The sequence below is a fragment of the Primulina huaijiensis genome, chromosome 3 (genome assembly GCF_012295235.1).
Source record: "Primulina huaijiensis isolate GDHJ02 chromosome 3, ASM1229523v2, whole genome shotgun sequence".
Taxonomy (NCBI): Eukaryota; Viridiplantae; Streptophyta; class Magnoliopsida; order Lamiales; family Gesneriaceae; genus Primulina; species Primulina huaijiensis.
In genome coordinates, this window is record NC_133308.1 from 28,525,717 (window position 1) to 28,549,233 (window position 23,517).

General features: G+C 34.1%; 3 protein-coding genes, 1 non-coding gene and 2 pseudogenes across 6 annotated transcripts; 5 read left to right on the plus strand and 1 right to left on the minus strand.

Annotated features, from left to right (window-relative positions):
• The first annotated feature begins 4,656 nt into the window (after nucleotides 1-4,656).
• Nucleotides 4,657-8,334, plus strand: LOC140974402 (protein DA1-related 1-like). Of its 3 annotated transcripts, none has more exons than XM_073437838.1 (12): nucleotides 4,657-5,373; nucleotides 5,702-5,831; nucleotides 5,923-6,013; nucleotides 6,098-6,269; nucleotides 6,348-6,471; nucleotides 6,566-6,649; nucleotides 6,760-6,879; nucleotides 7,028-7,237; nucleotides 7,333-7,395; nucleotides 7,471-7,586; nucleotides 7,663-7,721; nucleotides 7,797-8,334. In XM_073437838.1, exons 1-12 carry the CDS (start codon nucleotides 5,306-5,308, stop codon nucleotides 8,117-8,119), a joined length of 1,560 nt encoding a protein of 519 aa, XP_073293939.1. In that variant the 5' UTR covers nucleotides 4,657-5,305; the 3' UTR covers nucleotides 8,120-8,334. The 3 variants fall into 3 exon arrangements, with proteins under 3 accessions (XP_073293939.1, XP_073293937.1, XP_073293938.1); XM_073437836.1 differs by having other exon boundaries at nucleotides 4,659-5,373; nucleotides 7,025-7,237; XM_073437837.1 differs by having other exon boundaries at nucleotides 4,660-5,373; nucleotides 6,351-6,471; nucleotides 7,025-7,237.
• Nucleotides 8,335-9,212: 878 nt separating this feature from the next.
• LOC140972655 (serine/threonine receptor-like kinase NFP) lies at nucleotides 9,213-10,601 on the plus strand (annotated as a pseudogene).
• A 292-nt stretch (nucleotides 10,602-10,893) lies between these two features.
• LOC140974405 (UPF0603 protein At1g54780, chloroplastic-like) lies at nucleotides 10,894-12,674 on the plus strand (annotated as a pseudogene).
• A 105-nt stretch (nucleotides 12,675-12,779) lies between these two features.
• Nucleotides 12,780-15,046, minus strand: LOC140974404 (lysM domain receptor-like kinase 4). Its single transcript, XM_073437839.1, has one exon. It carries the CDS (start codon nucleotides 14,889-14,891, stop codon nucleotides 12,957-12,959), a length of 1,935 nt encoding a protein of 644 aa, XP_073293940.1. The 5' UTR covers nucleotides 14,892-15,046; the 3' UTR covers nucleotides 12,780-12,956.
• Nucleotides 15,047-17,306: 2,260 nt separating this feature from the next.
• TRNAD-GUC (transfer RNA aspartic acid (anticodon GUC)) lies at nucleotides 17,307-17,378 on the plus strand. The gene has a single exon. It is a non-coding gene; the product is annotated as a tRNA-Asp (tRNA).
• Nucleotides 17,379-18,826: 1,448 nt separating this feature from the next.
• Nucleotides 18,827-19,099, plus strand: LOC140972377 (small polypeptide DEVIL 4-like). The gene has a single exon (XM_073434822.1). It carries the CDS (start codon nucleotides 18,948-18,950, stop codon nucleotides 19,092-19,094), a length of 147 nt encoding a protein of 48 aa, XP_073290923.1. The 5' UTR covers nucleotides 18,827-18,947; the 3' UTR covers nucleotides 19,095-19,099.
• Nucleotides 19,100-23,517: the final 4,418 nt, after the last annotated feature.

Genomic DNA, 23,517 nt, shown 5'->3' on the forward strand with positions numbered 1-23,517 from the left:
ATACGGATACAAGTGAATTGAATCGCGATGAATATTTTTTATTATTTCTTTGNTATGCGACGTCGGGATATAATGATTTGAAGGTGAACGATTGTATTGATAAATATTCATCTTTATATGCATTTTTAGAGTGTTTCTTCAAGAGTAACATGAAATTTTCTCGATTGAAATATGATATAACAATTTAACAGGCGAATTGCAACTCAAATCATGCTCTCATGCTTACCTAATTACGCGTAATTCTAAAGTTTATTTTAAAAATTATCCTTAAATGGGGCCTTTTTTCCTTGAGGTGATTTGTGTTATCAAACAAGGGGAAAAAATTTCTGATTCACCAAACGTAATATTTGTTAAGATCTCGACATTAGCTAGAGGATTAGTCTAAGATAATAAATAAAGGTTACAATATTAATATTTGAGGGGAATGTAAATTTATAAGTTTAAACTAAAATTGGACTTTCAAACAAATCCAGGAAGAATCACACGAATAATTTTAAAAAAAATAAGTATATATAATTCAAAGACTTGGGAATCAAAAGTCTTTTTTCGGCATTAGTTTTTATTTTCAAGTGGACAAAGTGATTGACAACACTTCTTGCCTAAGTAAATGTAATATATATGACTAAAAAATAGCAAAAATTAAAAAAAAAATAGCGATTAACATTGAAATTTAACAATATAGAAAATCAAAATAATAAATTTATATTTATGCAAAACTTAAATACATTAATGATTGCTTATACCTTTTGACGAAACTAATCACACTTGAGTTTATTAAAGGTACATTCTACCTAATGATGTAAAATATTAACCGACAAATTTCAAACAATTGAAGTCATATCCCAAGATATAATAACAATGTAATTTAAGCAACACAAACCTTTTTATTTTACTTGGTATTTCAGGCTCCTCCTCTATTGGTCCAAAAAGTTGAAATTTGTACACACTGAGAATATGCCAATAAAAAAATATATTACTAAAATCATGTCAAATTCAATTCATTTCAATTTTCAAATGTACCACACACGAGTTAAATTATTTGTTAATTATTGTGATTGGATAATCAATTTGGGGCCAGGACTACAAATATTAAATGCCTTCCGGAGCCCCTAGAGTTAATCATGTGATATTATAGTATTACTAAATTACTATATTATAGACAGACCAAGTAAAACAATTGGCGCATTTGACCATTTTGAAAATTGAGATTTTTTAGTAGGTCTCTTGTGATACGGTCTCACGGATTTTTATCTGTGATATGGGTCAACCTTAACGATATTCACAATAAAAAATAATACTCTTAGCATAAAAAAATAATATTTTTTCATGGATGACTCAAATAAAAGATTCGTCTCAGAAAATACGATCCGTGAGACCGTCTCACACAAGTTTTTTGGCTTTTTTTTTAAATAGTTTTGGTGGAGATTTGTTACAATTGGACTTCAAACTCGATTTGTTATAAATAATCGACAATTGAGATTTTAAATTAGGACATGCTATCAAGGTATGATATTAAATAACAATTTTCAGTTTACCATGTACACTCTCGATTTCTTCTTTAAAATTTCATCCAACTATCGATATTCACTCGAATTCGAAAATTCATTTTTTATATATACTTAAAAAGTTTTGATAATATGTTGATTATGAGAAGTTCGATGGCCCATCCATCATATTAATTATAGAAATATAATAAGACTAATGTGTAAAATAAATAATATCCGATATTATTCAAGAGTCAAGACTAGACCAAGAATAGATTAAGATTTAAAATAAAATAAATTTTTTTCCAAAAAAAAATTATATAACATTTAATTTGTTAAATTTGAAAAGAGTGGACCATGAGAATGTTGGTCATTTCAATTGAATGTAAACTTTCAAAATAGTAAGTGACTCAATCGTGAAGGACATTAACTCTTTGGTGCCCAAAGAAATAATAAAATGTCCTAACCTTCTTGGATTATGTGTAAACATTGGGCTCAAATAATTACCACACAAATTATATCTTTTACATTATCATTTCCATTTTCATGGGAGTGTGGAGTACTGTGTGAAAACGCCAAAACTGATTTGATTGGATTTTGAAAATGAAACGTGCATAAATTATAATGTCTAAAAATTTATGGTTGGTTATAAACCGAATGCTGATTCAATTAGTTTTGTCCCGTTTATAGATGGATTTGGTTCGGAAAAATCAAATGAAATCGATGGTTTCAATTTCTATGAAACGGAAATCGATGAATCGACGATCATCTGTATTTGTGACCGATTATAGAACAAAATACAAGAGAGGTGGTAGTGATAAAAGCATGGAAAGATGAAANCATGAAGACAATGACATGAAATAATTGAAGGGGGGGGGCACTTGAAATGCATATGGTGGCCAAATTGAGGTGGCTTGGCCGGCCTGGGTTGGCTGGAGCCACATGGGAGAGGTGGTCCAAACAGGATACGCCCTTTCGAAGCATGACACGTGTCGAAAGAAAAGATAAGTGCCAGACTTAAGGCTAATTAAAAGATAGCTTGAGGATGATGTGATCAAATTAATTATCAAAAGTGGTCATCTTCATTTAATATAACTTGAAATGTATTGAAAAATCGAAGACTTGGACATGGGCTTGATTAAAGTCAATCACAGTCCGCATCTTCAATGGAGCTCTTATGGATCTAGCTTTGGACTATATTTGGATGGAGAAGGGTCCATCATCGGCCCAAGAAGAATTGTTGGGCTTAAATTAATGAGGTGGTGTTTGTTTGGGAATTTGAGTGAAGAAGTAAGTGTTTTACTAACTTTAAAATCTACTAGTACTCCTGTAAGTCTTGGGTGTTTTTATAATTCATTTTTTTAACAAAAACAAAAAAAACATTAAAATTAAAAAAATGAGCGTTCTCGTGAATAAATATTCATCAAAACATAATAGACACATCAATTTTATTAATTTACAAAGAAAAGTGATATTTTCATAAATAAAAAAACACCAAATGACATAAAATGAATGTTAATATGATAAATAAGAAAACTAATGACTAAAAAAGAGGTGGTCATATAAAATGGCTAATTTGCCTTAATTTTGATTTTGTTGGGAATTAAGTCAGGATATAATCGTAATTTTATCTCAAGCTTAATCAATTATTAATTTTAAAACATTTAATTAAAGGGTCTCAACTATATTAAGATAGTAAGATTTTCATCTATAGCTTGAAATAATATTATCTCCTATTATTCCTAACAAGTATAAAATTCACAAATAGTTTTTCAAATTGCTTTTAAGTTACTAAATTTTCGCCTTCATTATCAGGGATTAATTGAAAGGAATGAACAGAAATTCACATATAATATATTATATAATCACATATGATATATTATATAATCGGCCTGCTATTTCATCAGAAGATATAATTCATTATATAATAATAAAATTAATATACTGCATATTAAGATATATAACATCAGAAGTTGCAATATTAATATTGTTCATTGGATATTACGTGGAAAAATACACAAAAATATATAATGTGGTAATGATAATACCAATAAATATACCGAACAATAAATATTATTAACAGTAAACAACATCTCAATCTTTAAGGAAAAACTTTTACATGCAGTAGTACTACTACGGGGAACACTGCATAACAATCCAATTAGACAACTAAATATAAACAGATTCCTATATATATATATATATATTGGATAAATCAGTGGGTATTCAAAACAACATGATAGAAAGCGTAGCAGATGGAGTGCAAAAGTCAAAATTATAACATTTATCAGATTAGGATGTAGAAGAAGGACAAAAGTTGACACATGAATCAATGTAAATAACCAGACAAGAAGCATAATGATAAGACAATACCACACAAACATTATATTTGTCAAAGTGAAAGAATAAAAAGAACATAATAAATCTTGAAGATGATGAAAAACTATGTGATTATGCTAAAAGGTGAAAGAAAATGCAATTTTTTTCAAGCAATAAATTCTGTGAATATTAATTAAGATTTAAAAAAAGAGCGTCTGAAGAAAAGGAGGTGATTTCAAAGAAAAAAATTATTATTGTACATATTTATTATATGAGCATGATATTATTTCATTTTTTTAATTTATTCTTTATGTTTAGTTCGATTATTATCGTATTTATATTTTATATGAACATGATGTCTTTTTAGTTTTTGATTTTATATCCCTTATGTTTAGTTTTAAAACATTGTCTATGAATATTTTCGATTATTAATATTTATTTGATATTTGTAAACATATACTTAATGGGTTTTACGGATCTTTATTTGTGAAACAGATCAATTTTGCACATATTTATAATAAAAAATAATATTTTTGATATCGTGAGTGATCTAAATAAAAGATATGTTATCGTTTCACGAGAGTTTTTTTGTGTTAATTTTAAGTTGATGCGCGCACACTTTACTAGTTTAATGAAAGAGATGAGCCGATCCCATGTGACTCAATCTTAAGAAGCTAAGTTTGGTAATGAAAAGTCAACAAAAGAAAAGAACACTATGAAGGCCCCCTTTCAGTTTCCCGAGACGACGCTTTCTCTAACCGGAGATGTCCACGTCAACAAACATATAAAATCTTGAAATCGAAACCCCTTTGGCTTGTCATACAAATATAAATATTATTCGAAAAAGGTCTGTGAAATCATGGCAACAAATGTTTCTTTTTGTTATTATATCTTAAACATTAGTGTTTGGAAAAAAAAAAAGCTTTATCGGGCGGGTGATTTGTTATACTTGGACTCGAACACCGGACCTCTCGGACCTGGTGTCAAGTGAACCACGCGCCATCATCTAAAAGTTCACATATTTTGGCTTAAAATGCTTGACAAGTAGTACTCGTCGTCTCGTTTGTTCTTTGTTTAAACTAGAGCTCTTCCTAATCATCTGCTTTAAATCAAGAAAACGATGATGCGTTCCCATACTTCAATTCTCTTGTTGTTCTTCTGTGAAATGGGATATATTTTTGGTCAACTCTCGGATTTGGATGATTAATTTTGATCTGGGGTTAATCAGGTTCTTTGAAAATTTTCAGATTGTTAATCTGTTTAAGGTAAAATAGCTTTTGCCACTTAAACACGTTCTTTCACTTTTGTTATTCTATTTTTCTTGTCCCTTTCGAGTTCTTGTTAATGGTGTCGTCGATAAGAATGAGCTAGCCCACCAATCTTGAATCATAAATCTCCATATTTTGATGATCAGATGAGTAAAAGTTTGAACTTTTCATTGTGGGATCTCTGTATTATTGAACAGCCACGAATTATTGTGTCTGATTTATCTTTCTTAACGGATGAGACTGACATTTGATTGGAATTCATCGAGTTCAAATTATTGCAGCAGCAATTTGGATCGATTAAGGTTATATGTATGCATTTCTTTTCTTCTTCTTTTCTCCACGATCATGTTCAGTTGATATCTGATTGAAGATTAACAATACCTTTTACTTTCAAGCGTCTTCTAATCTACCTTATCGATTTCGAGATATTAACTATGAAATTTGGGACCCCTATTATGAGAAAATGGTCGTGTTTGCATGAATGGGATGGAGTTGGTCCCCATCAATAAGAAAAAAAATTCAATTTTATGTATAATTTTCAGAAAATTATAGGTTCCAACAAATGTGTCATAAAGTCAGCTTATTGAACTAAATTGTGGGTCGTTTTGTTTGTATTGTGTCGGTCTGCAGGGTAAACGTGCTTTACGCAATGGGTTGGCTAACCAAGATTTTCAAAGGTTCCAACCACAAAATATTAGGTGGCCAATATAGAGGGAGATATGAAGATGATACGATTTGGGAAGTTCCTACTACTTCAGAGGTATTCGTTACTCTGTCATCGTTGATCATTGCTGGTTTTGATTCCTTTCCAGCTTTAGAAACTGAATTTTCATAATGAATCTGATTTACAGGAGACAAGGCCAGATTTTGACAGAGAAGAAATCGATCGAGCCATAGCACTTTCCATTTCTGAAGTAGATGAGAAAGAGAAAAAACCAATAGGTATAAATCAAGAACCAATTGCAAGATATTTCTTTAGAATGCTGTGATATTCTTGCTAATTTATCAAACCATGCTGATTGTTAGACAAAGAATCTGATTTGGAAGAAGATGAACAGCTAGCTAAGGCAATTCAAGAAAGTTTGAATGTGAAATCTCCACCTCAATCACCCTCTCGAGCCCCTCCCACTCGGCAACCTGTATATGATCATGGCAGTTTCTTGCCCCATAATGTATTTCAATATCCTTTAGGACGCAGGTAACTGGCGTACTAGTTGGAATTTTATTTTCGTTTTCTTATTCTCTCTTTTTTCGAACCAACAGTTTCTGTTTTAAGCAGAATCTGTAGTGGTTGCAAGAGTGAAATTGGCAATGACAGATTTTTTAGTGGCATGGGGGCCTTCTGGCATCCAGAATGTTTTCGTTGTCATGCTTGTAATCAACCTATTTCAGATCATGAGGTTCTGAAATTATTGTTTTGTACTAATGTCTTTTCTGATTTTCAGACACCTATGGTTCTGCAAAAACTAATTGTTTTTCTTATTTATGTTTCAGTTTTCGATGTCCGATGGTCGACCTTACCATAAATCCTGCTATAAGGATCTGTATCACCCCAAGTGCGATGTTTGTAAACAATTTGTAAGAGTTGAAGCATTTCCATAGAGCAATAGTATAGTAAATGTCATAATATTTCTCAGATATTTCACGTTCATTACCTGGAATTTGGTGTTTCTTCTTTTCTAATATAGATCCCAAGCAATGCCTCTGGAGAAATTGCGTATAGAGAGCATCCTTTCTGGCATCAAAAGTATTGCCCGTCTCATGAGAATGATGGGACACCTCGATGCTGCAGCTGCGAAAGAATGGAGGTGAGGATAGATATACACATTATATTATCTGAATAAGCAGGAAAATTTATCGAAGACTATCTATTGATCCTGACTTGTTGGGGCCTAGATATGATCAAGTACGCAATTTACGTGGTGTACTGATGGAAAAATGTCGTTCTCGCAGCAGGTGGATTGTAGATATTTGATTCTTGATGATGGAAGGAAGCTATGTTTGGAGTGTTTAGACTCTTCGATAATGGACACACACGAGTGCCAACCTCTGTACCTCGAAATCCAAGAATTTTATGAAGGTTTAAACATGAAGGTGGAGCAGCAAATTACAATGCTCTTGGTCGAGAGACAGGCACTAAATGAGGCCATGGAGGGAGAGAAAATCGTAAGTGGGTTACTTTTGGATAGTGTTAACTTTCCAAAGTTGAAATGTTTTTTTATAAATCAAGTAATTTTTGTATCATTTGTAATGTTATTTAGGGTCACCACCACATGCCCGAGACTAGAGGTCTTTGTCTGTCAGAAGAGCAAACCATTCGCACGGTACGGACATCCATCTTGATTATGATTCTCGAGTGATATTGAAGTTTACTCTTACACTTCTACCAACTTTTACAGATTTTGAGGCGGCCGAGAATTGGTGGATATCGAATAATAGACATGTTCACCGAACCTTATAGGCTGATTCGTCGATGTGAAGTGACTGCAATCCTTGTCTTGTTTGGGCTTCCTAGGTAAGATTTATGTTTTCTTCTGTTTCTGATTCGGCTAATTCATTGGCTGATTAAGAAAAACATGTTACGTATTCAGGTTAATGACTGGATCCATCCTTGCTCACGAAATGATGCATGCTTGGCTTCGACTCAAAGGTTCTTGATTTCTTTTTCTGCCATGCAGCCAGTTTTTGTATCGAGTTCCGTCTCTCAAAACTGGTTTTCTTTCAGGTTATCCGAGTCTGAGTCCAGACGTTGAAGAAGGTATCTGCCAAGTGCTGGCTCATATGTGGTTAGATTCCGAAATTATTCCTGGTTTAAGTAATGACGAACCTTCCACTTCATCTTCATCTTCATTACCATCTGGTTCTTCGAAGAAGGGGAAACGATCCCAGTTCGAGAAAAAACTCGGTGGATATTTCAAAGACCAGATTGAATCGAACCCTTCGGTAGCATACGGAGATGGTTTCAGACAAGGCAACAAGGCAGTGCTGGAGTTCGGTCTAAAGAGGACTCTTGATCACATTAAGCTTACAGGAAGTTTTCCCTGTTGACTTTCAGTGAAATTCTCCTCGTAAGTAAGAAAGAAAGAAAGAAAGAAGAAAAGTTAGAAGCAAAAAGAGAAAATGAAAATACAATGTAATGTACTGATCTGAGTCTTACATATTTTATGTCACATAATTGTGTATGAAATCTTAAATTTTTTTTTTGTTGATTTAGAATATCAAGTACAAACTTGGAAATATATGAAAAAATGGCATCTTCTGTTTGCCTGTTCTATTAGATTCTCATGCAGAAGAACAAAATGATAGTGATTGTCATAATTCCCATTTGCCAGATTTCTCGAAAATTTCGAATTCCTGTAATAAAAAAAAATATCACTACACGCCAAATTCGTGAGAAAACACGATATCATGATCGAATAGGCTGATGATTTTGTCCACATCTAATTAGGCCATCAACTCTGGTTTTTAGAAGCCTCGTGCTGATTTTTGTATGTAAAATTCAGAAGCAAGGGCAAATTTGTGTCGTCCGAACTTAAATTCTTGTTAAACTTGAAAAGAATATAATTTATTTTTTAATTATATTTTTCTTTTATAATATTGTACATATTAAATTATAGAGTTTTAATTTTTAGATTAGTGAGATATTTGATAAAATTTAGATATGATAAAAAAATATTTTAGTATTGAAGAAACACAGGCACAACACCTCATCATAGTACTAATTAATGTGTTATTAATCTAACAGATTTTCAGCTTCACAAACCTTGCATATGTAGTTTTGGTTATTTGATTTGACAAGTGTTTTGAACGCACTTTGCTCCGTCACTTCGTTAAAGAAATTAGTTTTTCTTTATTCGCTAGTATTGATTTTGTAAACTTGTGTATGATTAATTTTGTCTTATTTTATTCATCAAAGTATGATAAATTATATTATTTTGTTGTATGTTGTGTTAAGGTGTTACAACACTACACACAATACCTATATCTAATTCACATAATCTCTATCTATTCAGTCCTTTATATCAAACAACTCTTTCAAAACTAATGTGGAAGGTTATAAATAACAATCTCAGAACTTAACAAATATTTACTTATCGGATAAACTGACATATGAAAGATACTTGTAGGCAAAGCTGGGGACAAAGCCTCTGAGATTTTGCTTAAATAATTAAAAAACAATTCATTTATGCAACAAACTAGCAACCCTGTTCGTTTTTTATATGAACTTTCACAAGATGAGATTATACTGCAACTATTATTTAAACACCTCGCCTTTTAACAATCAAAGCTGGAAGAAAATGGCACTCTCTCATATTACCTTTCTGTCAATCTCTTCTCTGTTTCTCGTTTTTGCAGCTTCCCTTGTTTCTGCGCAGCAGCCTAATGATACTGCGGACACTGATTTTACATGGTCCGCAGAGTCACCAATGTCGAGTGAAACGTATGCAACATACTGTGTTCGGGCACCTTATTCAGATCTTGTAAGTACATATGATCTATTCGGAGTCAGCCGTATGGATATAGCAACAGCCTCTCGTTTATCATCAGATGATTTTATTCTGATTCCTGATCAATTGGTACTGATACCAATAAAATGTAACTGCAACGGAACATACTATTTCTCGAATGTCACCAATAAAATCATGAAAGGGGACAACTTTTACTCGGTTTCAATCAAGCTGTTTCAGAATCTTACAAACTATCAATAGGTCGAAGATATTAATCCAATGTTTAAACCAAACAACTTGACTTAGCAGCGGAAGCAGTCTTTCCTTTGCTCTGTAAGTGCCCACGAAAATCATATTCAGATAAGGGAACTCAGCAGCTGATTACTTATGTATGGCAACCAGGTGATGATGTATTTTCCGTGAGTACCATGTTTCAGACATCAGCATCAGATATTGTCATGCAGAATAATAACGAACTTTCACACGTGCAATATTCCTTCCAGTGTTGATACCAATAAAGTCACCGATTAAACTGCAGATGTTTCGTGCTCCACAAACTCATTAATTCCAAACATCACTGGATTCTTATCACAATTTTGAGCCTTGTTATGGCTCTCGTGATCGTGTTATCGGGTTTTGCTGCATACTTCAAACTTTTGTACAAGAAGAAAAAAGATATTGGCACGAAATGATTCTTCTTTAGAAACTTTTGATCTTACACCAGCTTGTAAAGCCTCCAAAGATGAAACTTTTTCCCCGAAGATCATTCAGGATAAACTGCTTCCAGGAGTGTCAGGCTATCTTGGAAAGCCAATAATGTATGACCTGCATGTAATTTTGAAAGAAGCTATGAACTTCAGTGAACACAACAGAATTGGTGGCTCAGTGTACAAGGCGATAATAAATGAGCAAGTTTTTGTGGCGAAGAAAACAAGAGATGTAGCAGAGGAACTCCAAATATTACATAGAGTGAATCATGTGAATTTAGTGAAGTTAACCGGAGTCTCCTCCGAAAATGATGGGTATATGAATATGTTGAGAATGGCTCTTTATATGTTCATATTCGAGTATGTAGCTTGTAAAGAAGTTTCCCTTGTCATCACTCCAGTTATATGTAATGTTCATAAACAAACCATGTATAAATTTTCTCGAAGAGGAAACAGATCTTATTCTGATCAACAGTTTTTTCGCAGATGTTTGATTTGTAAATTGTGTGATCATGCACAATTGAAAGGAAATTAAAGGACAATTCTATCCACTATGTAGCAAGAAAAAACCAGTAAACCGAATAGATTGTCTGGACAAAACTGTCCTTTGATTACTACAGATTGAGCCCACTTGTTTCCTTCCACAACTGATAAACATTATCTTCCTCCAAAATCCAGCCAACCATCCAAATTATAGAATCAAAAAAAAAGGCACCAAATCGAAAACTTACCAGTGACCAAATTCTTCTTTCAACACATGACAGATTTCACCATTCCGAGTTTCTGATACTCTTCAATGGAAACCATTCTTTCTGCTAATTCCTTCTATCCTCTTTTCAAGACTCCTCTTTTCCAACCCAAATCGGCTTCCGGTCTCAAACCCATTTCCTGCATCCTCAGAAAACAGATTTCTCAATCAATCAAACAACCTTTTCACAATCCCAATAGTTGGTTTTCTCATGTGAACCAGGGAATAGCAGCGCTCGCCATTTCTTTAGCACTAAACTTCTCCTGCCCGATTCTGACCGACTCTGCATTGGCCTCTGAATTTGACGTTCTGAGCGACGGCCCTCCGGCAGAATCATACGTTGTTGATGATGCTGGAGTGCTCAGCCGTGTAACCAAATCTGATTTGAAGAGATTGCTTTCGGATTTGGAGTCCAGGAAAGGCTACCACATTAACGTTATAACTGTCCGCAAGCTCACTGTTAGTCGATTCGTTCTTTTTTTTCCTTGCGTCTTAATGTAGTGCGTTGCAAGTAAAATTATGTGCTTGTAAGGCGTAGATCTGTTTACCATTTCCAATAAAAAGTGAGGCAAACATTTCGAAGTATGCGTAGTTTTCGAATAAAATATTTCAAGTCACGGTCTCAGATTAATTAATAACTCAATCCCATGTGAAACCGGATGAGAAAATTTTTATTATGTTGCATATAGAAGAGCGGATGATCAATTAGTTTCAGAGTGAAGAAAATAACAGAGAAACTGGGAACCAAGAAGGGCTAATATGTAGAACAAAAGAACGAAGTTTCTCCGGGATTGAGATGGGATAAGATGTAGATGACCAAGCCACTACTTAAACATTCAAGAAGTTTCTCGGGGATTGAGATGGGATAGAATGTGGATGACTAAGCCACTACTTACACGTTCGAGAAGATTGTCACATATAGCTTGTATTTTACATTTTGAATTGTTCATGTTCTTTGGCTGAAGAGCAAAGCGGATGCATTCGAGTATGCTGATCAAGTTCTGGAACGCTGGTACCCAACTGTGGAGGAAGGCAACAACTAAGGCATAATTGTGCTTGTTACCAGCCAAAAAGAAGGTGCAATTACAGGGGGGCCTGAATTCATCCAGGCTGTTGGTGATTCTGTTCTTGATTCCACAGTATCAGAGAATCTTCCAGGTATTGTTTAAATATTTAGATTTCTTTTTCATGCTTGCAAGATTAGCCCATTTGTACATACTCCGGGTAGATTGAATATAATGGTTGACTAGATTAGATATTATTAAGAGAATGCTTCAGCAGGAAATTGATTGTTTGGGCTGATTGGATTTTTGCAGTGCTAGCAGTGGAGGAAAAGTATAATGAAGCCTTATTTAGTGCTGCGAAACGTCTAGTTGCAGCGATAGATGGCCTCCCTGATCCTGGTGGCCCTATGGCTAAAGACAATAAAAGAGAGTCTAACTTCAAAACCAGAGAGGAGACAGAAGAGAAACGGGGGCAGTTCTCACTTGTAGTTGGAGGCTTGTTAGTGATTGCTTTTGTCGTTCCAATGGCACAGTACTATGCATATGTCTCCAAGAAATGAAAACAGATCAATCTTTTGTGTTCCGGGATTATTTTATCTGCTTTAGAGTTGAGAAAATGTATAAATTGTTTACATATGTTCATGTGGATTGATCGTTCCATAGAAACGCTATGAGCATCTGTCTCCTGTTTCTTCATTCTTTTCGGTGCAAGGTAATTATTACCATATTACAAATTTTCTCAAGAATACGAAAACTCATCAGCTATTATAAGGAATATCAAATCACTCAGATTAACATATATATATGCAATCGATAAATCACCTCCAAGAAAATTTTTCGGGCCACTGCAGTGATTTACAATTATCTAAATGTGGCTTCATGTTACTGATTACAAGAACCCTGAGGTCAAACTCGTGTTTCAGTTTATAAACATACATATCAGAAAACATAAATCAGCTTCAAAAGATCTGCAACAGCTTATCTAGGCCTGGTGTGGTGTTCTGAGATGCTGATCGCCCATTCACCGGATTCGCTGGAATTCGAAATTCTTGTAAGAGACCGAAAATTTTCATCTGTGCTGGGGCGATCTGATGGATCCTTCTTGAGGCAATTATCAATCAATTTGAATATTAAAAGGGCAAGCTCCGGAGGGTATTTTCCTTGCAAAAAAGGGTCCATCAACTGCTTGAGATTCTCTAGTCCATTTTCTTGATCTAGAACTGGATTGAGGACATCTGATAACTGCAGATACCCCTCGTACAGCTGGGAAACTTCTGATCCTGTAAAAATCTCCAGTATGAGAACACCAAAAGCATAAACATCAAGTTTGGGAGAGATCAATCCATTCTCCAAATACTCCGGAGCCATGTAACCTTTTGTTCCAACAATGTGCCTTGTTAAGAGAAATTGCCCTCCTTCTCCCTCTGCTGATCTTGCCAAACCAAAATTTGCAATCTTGGCTCTATAATCACGGTTAATGAGAACATTGCTGCTGTTCAAATTTTTGTGTACATGCGGTGGGGTGGCGTAACAGTGGAGATAATCCAACCCCGCGGCTATATCTAAAGCAATTTGCAGCCTCTGGTTCCAGCTCAAGACCTTCCTTTCATCATTGTTGTGAATCCAATCGCTGAGCGATCCGTTGTAAGCATATTCATAAACAAGATACCAGTTTCCCTCGTTGAAACAAATGCCAGAGAGACGGATAAGATTGAAATGGTTAATCTTGTTTAAAAGATTGATTTCTTTCGCCACATCTCCATTCACTTTCTTGATTGCAGCAAAATCCCCATTAATTGTTCCACGATAAACAGATCCCTTGATCCAGCAACTAGAACTGAAATCTTCTGTTGCGGCTTTAAGTTCTTTAAAAGAGTAGACTCGAAGTGACTGAGCTATGTCGGAGAGGCTTTCGAGAAACTCTTCTGATTCAGGATCCTCCTCTCTTTTAAGTGGTTTTTCGACAGATTCAAAGCTCTCGGATGATATAACTGGTTCACCTTTGTTTCCTCGTTTACGAAAACACACAAAAAAAAAAAAAACTCCAATTACTGTAGCAAGAGCAAAACCCCCCAGAACTCCCACCACAGCATACACCCATGTTTTGCTGGAGCCCCCATCACCACTAGTTGGAGGAACAGTTGCCGCTGGTGTGCCAAAGGGCGGCGGCGGAGGCTGTGGCGCTGTAACCTGAGAACTGGATGGCGGGTCTTGAAGCGGAACCAGAAGAGTAGTGAATGGATATATGTTAGTATCTTGTTCGGATAATCCGTTTGCTGCAAGAGTGCTCCCAGTATCAACCCCAAAGATTTCGCTTATGGAGGATACAAACTGATTCCAAGTGACCAAATAACTCAACAAATAATTCACACCTGCGTCGCTCTGGCCCTTGGTTGGACACGCACATCTCAGTGGGATATTAAGTCGAGAGCCCAATAACAAATTCTTTGTCAGACCACCATTCTGATCCCCGATAGCTTGGCAGGTAGACAGACCCTGGAAAGTGTTGTTAGCAATAATAAGAGCCGAGTCATCTTTCTTGATTACGTAAGAAACATTTGCCTGATAATACAGGCCCGAACAAGAACAGGTAACGGGAACAAGAACCACCCGATCCGATTCAAAGGTCGTGTTTTCGGGGATCGAATTGAGTTGCGATAATTGCGATGAATTCACTCCCAAGAGCGTGGAGATGGCGGAGACGGAATCATACGGAGGCGTGGCCCTGAAAGTGAGATAAGATTGGCAACTCCGGCTGACGCCATTGCAGGTGTAGCCAAGAACTGAAGTTGAATTGTCTCTGCTGTCGCATAAAGTCGTTGCCTTTCTGATGTAAGGCTGCTGCGCAAGAATCAAGGGAGAAGAGCAGATCAGGAAGATGGAGATTGCAGAAACAAATTGAAGAAAGCCCATTTCTTTTGGTATTCCAGAGCTTGAATCTCAAGAAAATGGAGGAATTATTTGTTTAAAACAGACACAGATTCCCTGAATCGGGGATAGGATAAATAAATTAAATTTGCCGTTAGAAAAGTAACAAGTTTGTAATAAAAAAATCGATCTTTTGACTTTGTCAATTATGATAACCAGCAGTTTCCAAGAAGAACAGTATTTCTTGATTTTTTCAAGTGCTGTCATTTTCCTCAAACTCAGGATAAGACAACATAGAATTACGGCTGCGTTCGTTTACCTTTTATTCGGGTTTTCATTTGAAAATTTCTAATACCTACTTCTTCAACCTTTTTATAAAAAGNCAATTCAGATGACCAAAATCATATTAGAAAACATGTTAGTCTTTCAAATGAAGTTTTACAAAAGTTTAATGAAAATTGATAAAATAATGTAATTGAACCACAAACCATATTTTTTCTACACGGGCTCAAATTAATTCGAAATCAAGTCATATCAACCTATGATGCTAGAATTTTTTCAAATATCCATACTTTTTTATTCTCAAAGCTCATATCCAAAATGACACTATTTTCTGGACAGAGTGATGGAATCCTCTCATATTTTCGAATTTGATAAAAATAAAATAACTTCTTCTCGTAATATCATTATTTCAAAAATAAACTTATAATATTTTAATATAAAAAAGTACTTTGACCTCGTTATTTTTTAAAACAAAAAATTACGCGTTGTGCGTATAGTGGCAGTGGGTAGACCTAAAAATGGATGTCTGGCTCGTAATTTCGTAAAGGACATTTGACTTTCAACACGGCACATAATAAACGACTCTCTTTAGGCCTTCTGGACATTAAGGCTTGCGTTTGGTCATGACATGATAATAAAACGTGTTAAATAATTTTTCAAAATTTATTTGGACATTGATTAACGGTATTGGTTACAGCAACAATCAAAACTTGACATTTAAATTTTTGTGTAAGTTTAAAAAATATGAGTTGTACTGTTATCAAAAATTATAATTTTTGGTCAAACGGCAAATATTGGGTTCAATAATTTGTATCAGAGTCAATATTACGAGTTTGATTGTCTTTGACTTCAAAAATTACAATTATTAAGATAAATATTGTTGGGATGTAATCATTTTTTATGATGGGTAGAACAATTGATTAAAATATTTAAATTGTATTTTTATCACTAACTATAGCTTTTAGTCAAATAATCGTTTGGTGTTACAAATGGTTTAATTTTGTATTGTAAGTCGATAAATTTTTTTTAGGAAGAAAAATCAATAGTAATTATAATCGATTTAGTTATTTTGCATGCCACCTTTAAAGAATTATCTATAAATTTCTGATTTGTTACGAGTCTCAATTTAATTATTTAATCCACTAAAATTGGGATACACAAAGAGCCCCAATCCACAAGTCAGACCCTAGATAAGCGACTTAGATATTGAAGGTACAATCTCTCATTATTATAGTATGACTAATTCTTATAGACTTTTATTGATCAATTACTAATTTGAGACCTAATTTTTCGATATTTTATCCATTCTCTGTCAACCAATCGATCGTTGTTTAATTAAGAAAAAAAATATTTTTTTTATCTGTTAACTTATATTACTTTGGGTTTTGTTTTGGTGCCGTAATTTTAATTTTCTTTGGCTTTTAATAGTCTTAATTCATCTTAATACTTACGTGATATTGAAAAATGTTGATGCTACGACTACGACGAAAATGATGATATGATACAAAAAATTGCTAAAATGCCTAAAATCACATCAATAACGGAATCAAAATAACCGGAAATTAAAACATTTCCTGATCAGGCAACTATCCATCAATCTGAATATGAAAAGGGCAGGCTCCGGAGGGTTATTTCCTTGCAGCAAGAGGTGATCTATTAACACATCGAGATCCTTCGGTCCAACATCTTGGTATAGCACCGAATTCAAGACATCAGAAAACTGCAAATTCTCCTCGCGCGTACAGCTGAGAAACCTTGGCTCATGGGAGAATCTCCAGCATAAGAACCCCAAAAGCGTAAACATTAATCGGAGCACCATCAAGCAACTGTGTCTGCATTTTGAACATCGATAGATAGACAGGCCCTGGAATCAAACGTAAAAGCTCATTTAATTGTTTTTTTTAAAAAGTTAGCAAAATAAAATTAAGTTAATCAATTTGTTAACCCATCGCTGTGGTAGGTATGGAGGAAGAGAATTAGAGCTTTGGACCAAAAATAAAACAAAATAATTTTAATCGATGTAGTGGTTTGTCACTTTATATACATGAAATTATCATTAAATTTAAATTTTATCTCTACTTAGTAGTGTCAAACGCACGAATCTCTCAAATTTAGTTATTTTTATAAGTTTGGGTAAATTATAATTATTAAAATAAGTTAATAGCCATCACGCATCAAGTCGTTGTAGTATAGTGGTGAGTATTCCCGCCTGTCACGCGGGTGACCCGGGTTCGATCCCCGGCAACGGCGATTAAGTTTTTTAATAATGATGGACAGGCCCAAATTTAAATATTTAGAATTAGAATTGGTCCAATTTCAAATTTGGGCCTCATATTTTAATGCAGTGGGCAGAGTTCAAATTCGAATATTAATTGGCCCAATGTTGTTTAGGGCAAGAGTCCGTAGTGGCCCACATATTTTGTTATCTGGAACTCGACCAAACTAAACCATGCCTTATCAAACGTGACTGTCAGCAAGTGTATGTACACAATAATTACTATATCAAACTTATTGCAGAATATATTTTTTTCGGTTACATAAAAACATGAAGAATGAAGTTTTGAATTAAAAATAATGGTGATATTAAGTTAATTAAATGTATAAGTTTCTATTTAACTCACTTTATTCTGACTGATTATTTTGTTCTTTTTGTTTTTCAAACATTATTCATGAGAAGTCATTGCAAAGTTAAGATAATTAAAAAGTACAAAAACTCTTATAAGACTGTCTAACGTTTTAATTTTATGAGACAGATCTCTAACCTGACCCAACCCATGAAAAACCACTTAGTATAATACGACGTCAGGAAAAAAGGTGTGGTAGCTGAATGGGACTAGTAGCTAGGGGGAGGCCCTTCCTTGCGAGCCTTCCGCGATTGAGAATACCTTCATTAATAACTCTTTAGAATACATCTATAAAGAAGGAAGGACTGAGTGATCACGCTCCGATGACACTGCATCCGATGACACTGCATCCAACGCTACAGCTCCGGGAGGTATAAATCAATGAGCAAGATAGTGTTGAGCAGCCCCAGAGGGACGAATCCTATTAGTAACTGAGCCTAACAATTTAACAGATTGTGATACAACTCGTGCACTTCAAACTAGATTCAAATGTCTACCAGCAAGTTTAAATAAAATACAAGAACCAAACAGGGGTAGTACCAAAGCCATAACTTTTCAAAAAGCTCATTTTCCTTTCCGTAAAACCACTTGTTTCAAATAAAATTTATGTGTACTGGTACAACTTAGAATGAAGGGTTGGCAAGAACCAAAACGAGATAGATATATAGTAACAGATCATAGTTAAAAAATATGACAAAATTATCGCGTGCACAAAGACATTAATATACGTAAATAAACAATTTGAGCTCAATCATTCTTTTTTTCCCCCAAATTTTTATAAACTTTAAAATATATTATTATATATGAAAATATTTTTTGCACATAGATAAAATCCATACACATTATTAGACATTGAAGTTGTACAAATTTATATAAACATCAAAATCATTGTGGCAGCAAAAATAGATGGAAATGATATAACCTTATCCCCTTTTTACCCCTTGGGACCGACCAAGTATCCTGGATGATGACCCCTGCACTATTTTCTCTGCAGCTAAATGATGTCTCTCACAGAAGAAATGGGGCATCCATGGGTTCTTATTAGCCACTCTTTTTCCCATTATAAGAACCCCTTTTGCCCTTCATTTCTAACTCAACAAACATCAATTAATTTGATGCCCGATAGACCTCTCATCTTCATATTTTCATGCAAACACACATATAAAACAATATATATAATTCACAATAAATATTGATGGGAAGTCCACCTTCATTAGATCATATGAGAAGATCAAAGAGAAGACTATCAAGCAGAAAATTGGGAAGCTTTCTCAGGGAACAAAGAGGGAGGCTCTACATTATAAGAAGATGTGTGGTGATACTTATTTGCTGGCATGAATGATCGCGAATCGATGATTCTATGCTACACTGGGTGAGAGTGATATGTGCACGTGGTTCTTTGTTTAGTTGATGCTTTGACTATAGTTAATCTATCTATCATCTTGAAAAAGGGTTTTCTCTTAATAATGTCATTTGTAAATACTAATGATCGAACGGTAATTTGTGTATGTTTGGTAAAAGTTTTAAATTTTTTTTATTGCAATGTTGGGTGGGGGAATTTCTCACTTTGACGTGGATTCAAACCTATATCGTTTTTCTCTAAAATAAAAGAAAAAAGAAAAAAGAAAAAAGAAAAAAAGTTTTTTATCATTTCCCTGCTGATACTGAAAAACAATTTGAAGTGATCATTTAAGATGCGTGATGTGACTACCGGAGGGAGTAACTAAAGTACAACTGAAATGAAATCGCACTTATAGTCGATGAAGGAAATTAAGTGGAGGATAACCATTTTCACATGATGAATAGGGCATAAAAAATTACTAGGTTTTTTTAGTGACAATAAACTAAGTGTTTTTTTTTCCTGAAATTACTGAAATAATTTGTTGAAGTTACTTTTTTTTCCTTGAAAAATCAGGTAAACAAATATTAGAGTAAACTCCCTAGGAAAGGGCATTCGTGCTTGTGAATACTTACCCAAACAGTCGTCAACTCAATGTTCCATAACAATCTTATTTAACTGTCTTACGGTCTATTTTGTAAGACGGATTTCTTATCATGATATAAAAAAATTATTATTTTTTATATAAAAAATATTATTTTTCACTCAGAGTAAAATTCGGGTCGACCTATCTCGCAAATATAAATTTGTGAGACTGTCTCACAAGAAACCTATTCGTGATAAAAAAATATATATATATTTCCTATCGTACTTAATAGAGGCATGCATATTCTAATATTTGTTTTTATAAATTGACCTAATATACTTTTGGTTCGCTAATAATAAATTATTTTCTCATTTACTCTGATCTTCGTCGGAATTCTCAATTTCAATAATGTTTGACGTCATCTCAGTTATTTCCAGTAATGTGCACTTTAATGAAAATTGGAGATATAAAAAATAATTTATTGCATTAAATCTTGTTTCGAGTAATTAGATAATCAAAACCAATTTACAGGACAATATGCATGTATATATTAATTTATCACACATTTGCCACAAATTTCATGACAAGAATTATTATTCAACAATTTTACATATGACAGTTAAAAAAGTCAGGACGAAGATCCTTGTAATTAAGGTAAAAACTTGTGTAAGACGGTCTCACAGATCGTATTTTGTGATACAAATCTCTTATTTGAGTCATCCATGAAAAAATATGACTTTTTATGCTAAGATTATCACTTTTTATTGTGAATATCGATGAGATTGACCCGTCTCACAGATAAAGATTCGTGAGACCGTCTCACAAAAGACATACTCATTAATTAAACATATTTATCTATCCTTACCAAGATTTAATACAAAACGACTATGGCCTCTACCACTTTTCTTTTTCTTATTTTTTTAAACTTAATCAATCCCCTTTTGATTATCTTATTGTATTATTCATTTTGGTATATCCATAATATTTGTATTGTCTATATATTTAAAAAGTAGATTATTATTAAATTAAAGATCCATACAAAACATGCTTCACATGTGTATAGCAGTACTAATACTTTAGGTCATAAATTTATTTTATACGGGTCTCAGCGAAATCGAAATATATGATATATTAAATAAAACAAATTACTTTAAAACTGATAATTTGTAATAATATTTGGGAAAATTGCTTTTTTGGAAATTTTAATACTTTTTCTGATGTATCGCCGACGTGGCATCAATAACACCTACGCGTGTAGCCTCACGTCAGCACTATCGTTGAAAAATGAATAAAAAATTGTCAAAAATAAAAAAATACAAAATAAATACTGAAATTTGAATATTTGATATTAGAAAAGACGAAATATGCAAAGAAGTAAACATATAGGACTAAGAATATAATTTCTTCATAATTTTAAATTCCCAATTGAATACATATTTAAGGATTAATATTTTTTTTGGGTCCAAATACCTTTATAATTAATTTTGGAGTTCAGTCAACTAAGTTTTCAATTTTTAGTTTCACTACATTAATTTTCAAATTTGGCTATTTGATCCATTTTCTTTTAGAGTGATCAATTTTCGCCAAAAAAATTACTAGACTCGGGTATTAATTGACATCTCATATAAAAATTGGCCACTCCCAGAGAAAATGAAACAAAATACTCAAATACAAAAAAATAATGTGTCGATGTGAAGACTGTGCAATATGGGAGACACCAGTCTTGGGGGAAATCTTTGCAACCCAAANAATGTGAAGACCGTGCAACAATTTGGAAGGAAGAAATGAAGGGCACAAATCTGGGACGAGATTCATTCAACCGATTACCTCGCAACTTAAGGAAAAACCAAAAATCACTCCATTGCAGCGTAAGTCTCGGACGTGTAACTCGAACAGAGAAGAGGCCACATTCAACTTGGGAGAGAAGAGTGTAATCACCCCTTTGACTAAGTAATTAGCAAAATTAATGGAGTGACAAAAGCTTACCTTTGGAGCTGAACATTCAAGCCTTTATATAAGGAGAACCGAAGGTAGTAAACCCACCTCACACATTGCAAACTCCTTCCCCGTTGCTGCAGAATTTTCGGAAGTATAGCTGCTGGAAAACAGATTTTTGATCCAATTTCCTGGCCAAAGTCGAAGCATTGTCGTGGCGTTTCGAAGTCCAGTTGCTATCATTGTTAATTCCCCTGCATCAACCGAGTTCCTGCTCATTCTTTCGAACTCAGTTGCTGCCCGAAGTTGGTCCAGAAATAGCCGAAAAGCTTGATCAAACAAGCTATCCAAAATCCCGAGAATTCCGCAACGGTTCGAAACAATTGCTGCCTTTTCTCCAAACCAAAATTCTGTCCACTTTCGAAGGTTATAGCAGCCTATTTCGGTCAAGATCGAAGCGTTACAGCAGCATAGTTCAAGCTTTGCCGCAACCTTGTTCGAGCGGAATTATTGTGGCGCACCTTTTAGCATTTCAATCCCAACGAAAATAGTAAGTGGGTTTTCTCCTTTGTTTCCTTTTGTTTTTGATATTATTAAATAAAATTGCACACTTATATTTATTTAAGTGGCCCTTGATATTTATACTCTTTTAATAAATATAGTCCACTTATTTGATTATTTTTAAAATGGACTTTTGCATATATAAATTATTATATAAAGGAATTGGCTCACTTATTTTCTTTTTAAGTGAGCATGATATATTTCGAAAATAAATTAAATATGACTTTGAAAATTCGATCGGCATGATATATTCGTTTCCATTTGTTATGAAATCCCCTGAATTATTCGTTGTTCGATATCAGTTATAATATTTGAAAGCATGTTGAATTATTTGAAATGCACTGTAATGATTCGATTTAGAAATGGTAAAGGAAATTCCGAACTTTGATATTTTCTGTTTAGGCCCTGATGCGGTGGGTTATAATAACCGTTCCTTTGGCCTCGCCCCTTAGAGGAGTAACATATAGGGGACTGATCAGTAAAACCATAGAAAATGAGATGATTTTCAGTGCTATATTCGTATTTTGTTAGTATTTGATTCAACATGCTTAATATTGAAATTACGATAATTTATTCGTATGTATATCCTCGATATTTGTTATGCACGATCGGCCCCCATTTACTGAGTATTTCCCAAAATACTCACCCCTTACATTCCCACCCAGATAAGAACGAGGAACAAACTGAGAATGAAGAGCAAGATTACTTTTGGGGATGGTGATGAAGCGAATCCAATTCGAGACCAGTCGAATTTAATCCGTCTGTTAATTTTATCATCATGTATTTCGCTTCCGCATTTCGTTTTAATCGCATTGTAAAGACGATTACTTAATTATGAAATAGACTGGTTATTTTGATTACTACGAGGCTTGTTGTTTACAAATTGTGTGATTTTGAAACAACGCCGGTGTCGACTAACCCCGGTCTCGGGGCGTGACATTCGAGACCAAAATTGAAAAGTTAGTGTATTGAAACCCAAAATGGTAAATTTCTAGACCAAAAAAAGTATTAGCCCTATATTTAAATTGGTGACTCATGAATCATATCATGATAGGATCAAAATAGAACAGTGTCCCACCCTATAATTAGCAAAAGTGGTGCCTAACCCTTGTGAAAATGCGTTTGTCTAACTGTAAAGATGCTATGGGGGGATAGTGAAAGATTTCATGGACTGCCAACAATTCGGCCATGAATTGATCTATCAGTAACAAATACACGTGACAATTTACTNTCACCTATTGGATGTGATGAAATATAGAAAAATTACGCATCCAATGAGTGAATGACACCTCATCGATCGATGCCCACATAGATGTGAAACATATCAAAACTGTATATATATAT

Bases quoted from the DNA above. Each gene is read 5' to 3' on its own strand.
- LOC140972377 (XM_073434822.1), top strand. From the start codon at position 18,948: ATGGGAAGTCCACCTTCATTAGATCATATGAGAAGATCAAAGAGAAGA.
- LOC140974404 (XM_073437839.1), bottom strand. From the start codon at position 14,891: ATGGGCTTTCTTCAATTTGTTTCTGCAATCTCCATCTTCCTGATCTGC.
- LOC140974402 (XM_073437836.1), top strand. From the start codon at position 5,306: ATGAGACTGACATTTGATTGGAATTCATCGAGTTCAAATTATTGCAGC. The intron at 6,650-6,759 runs GTAAGAGTTGAA...TTTCTAATATAG, and splicing joins GCGATGTTTGTAAACAATTT to ATCCCAAGCAATGCCTCTGG. The intron at 7,238-7,332 runs GTAAGTGGGTTA...AATGTTATTTAG, and splicing joins CCATGGAGGGAGAGAAAATC to GGTCACCACCACATGCCCGA.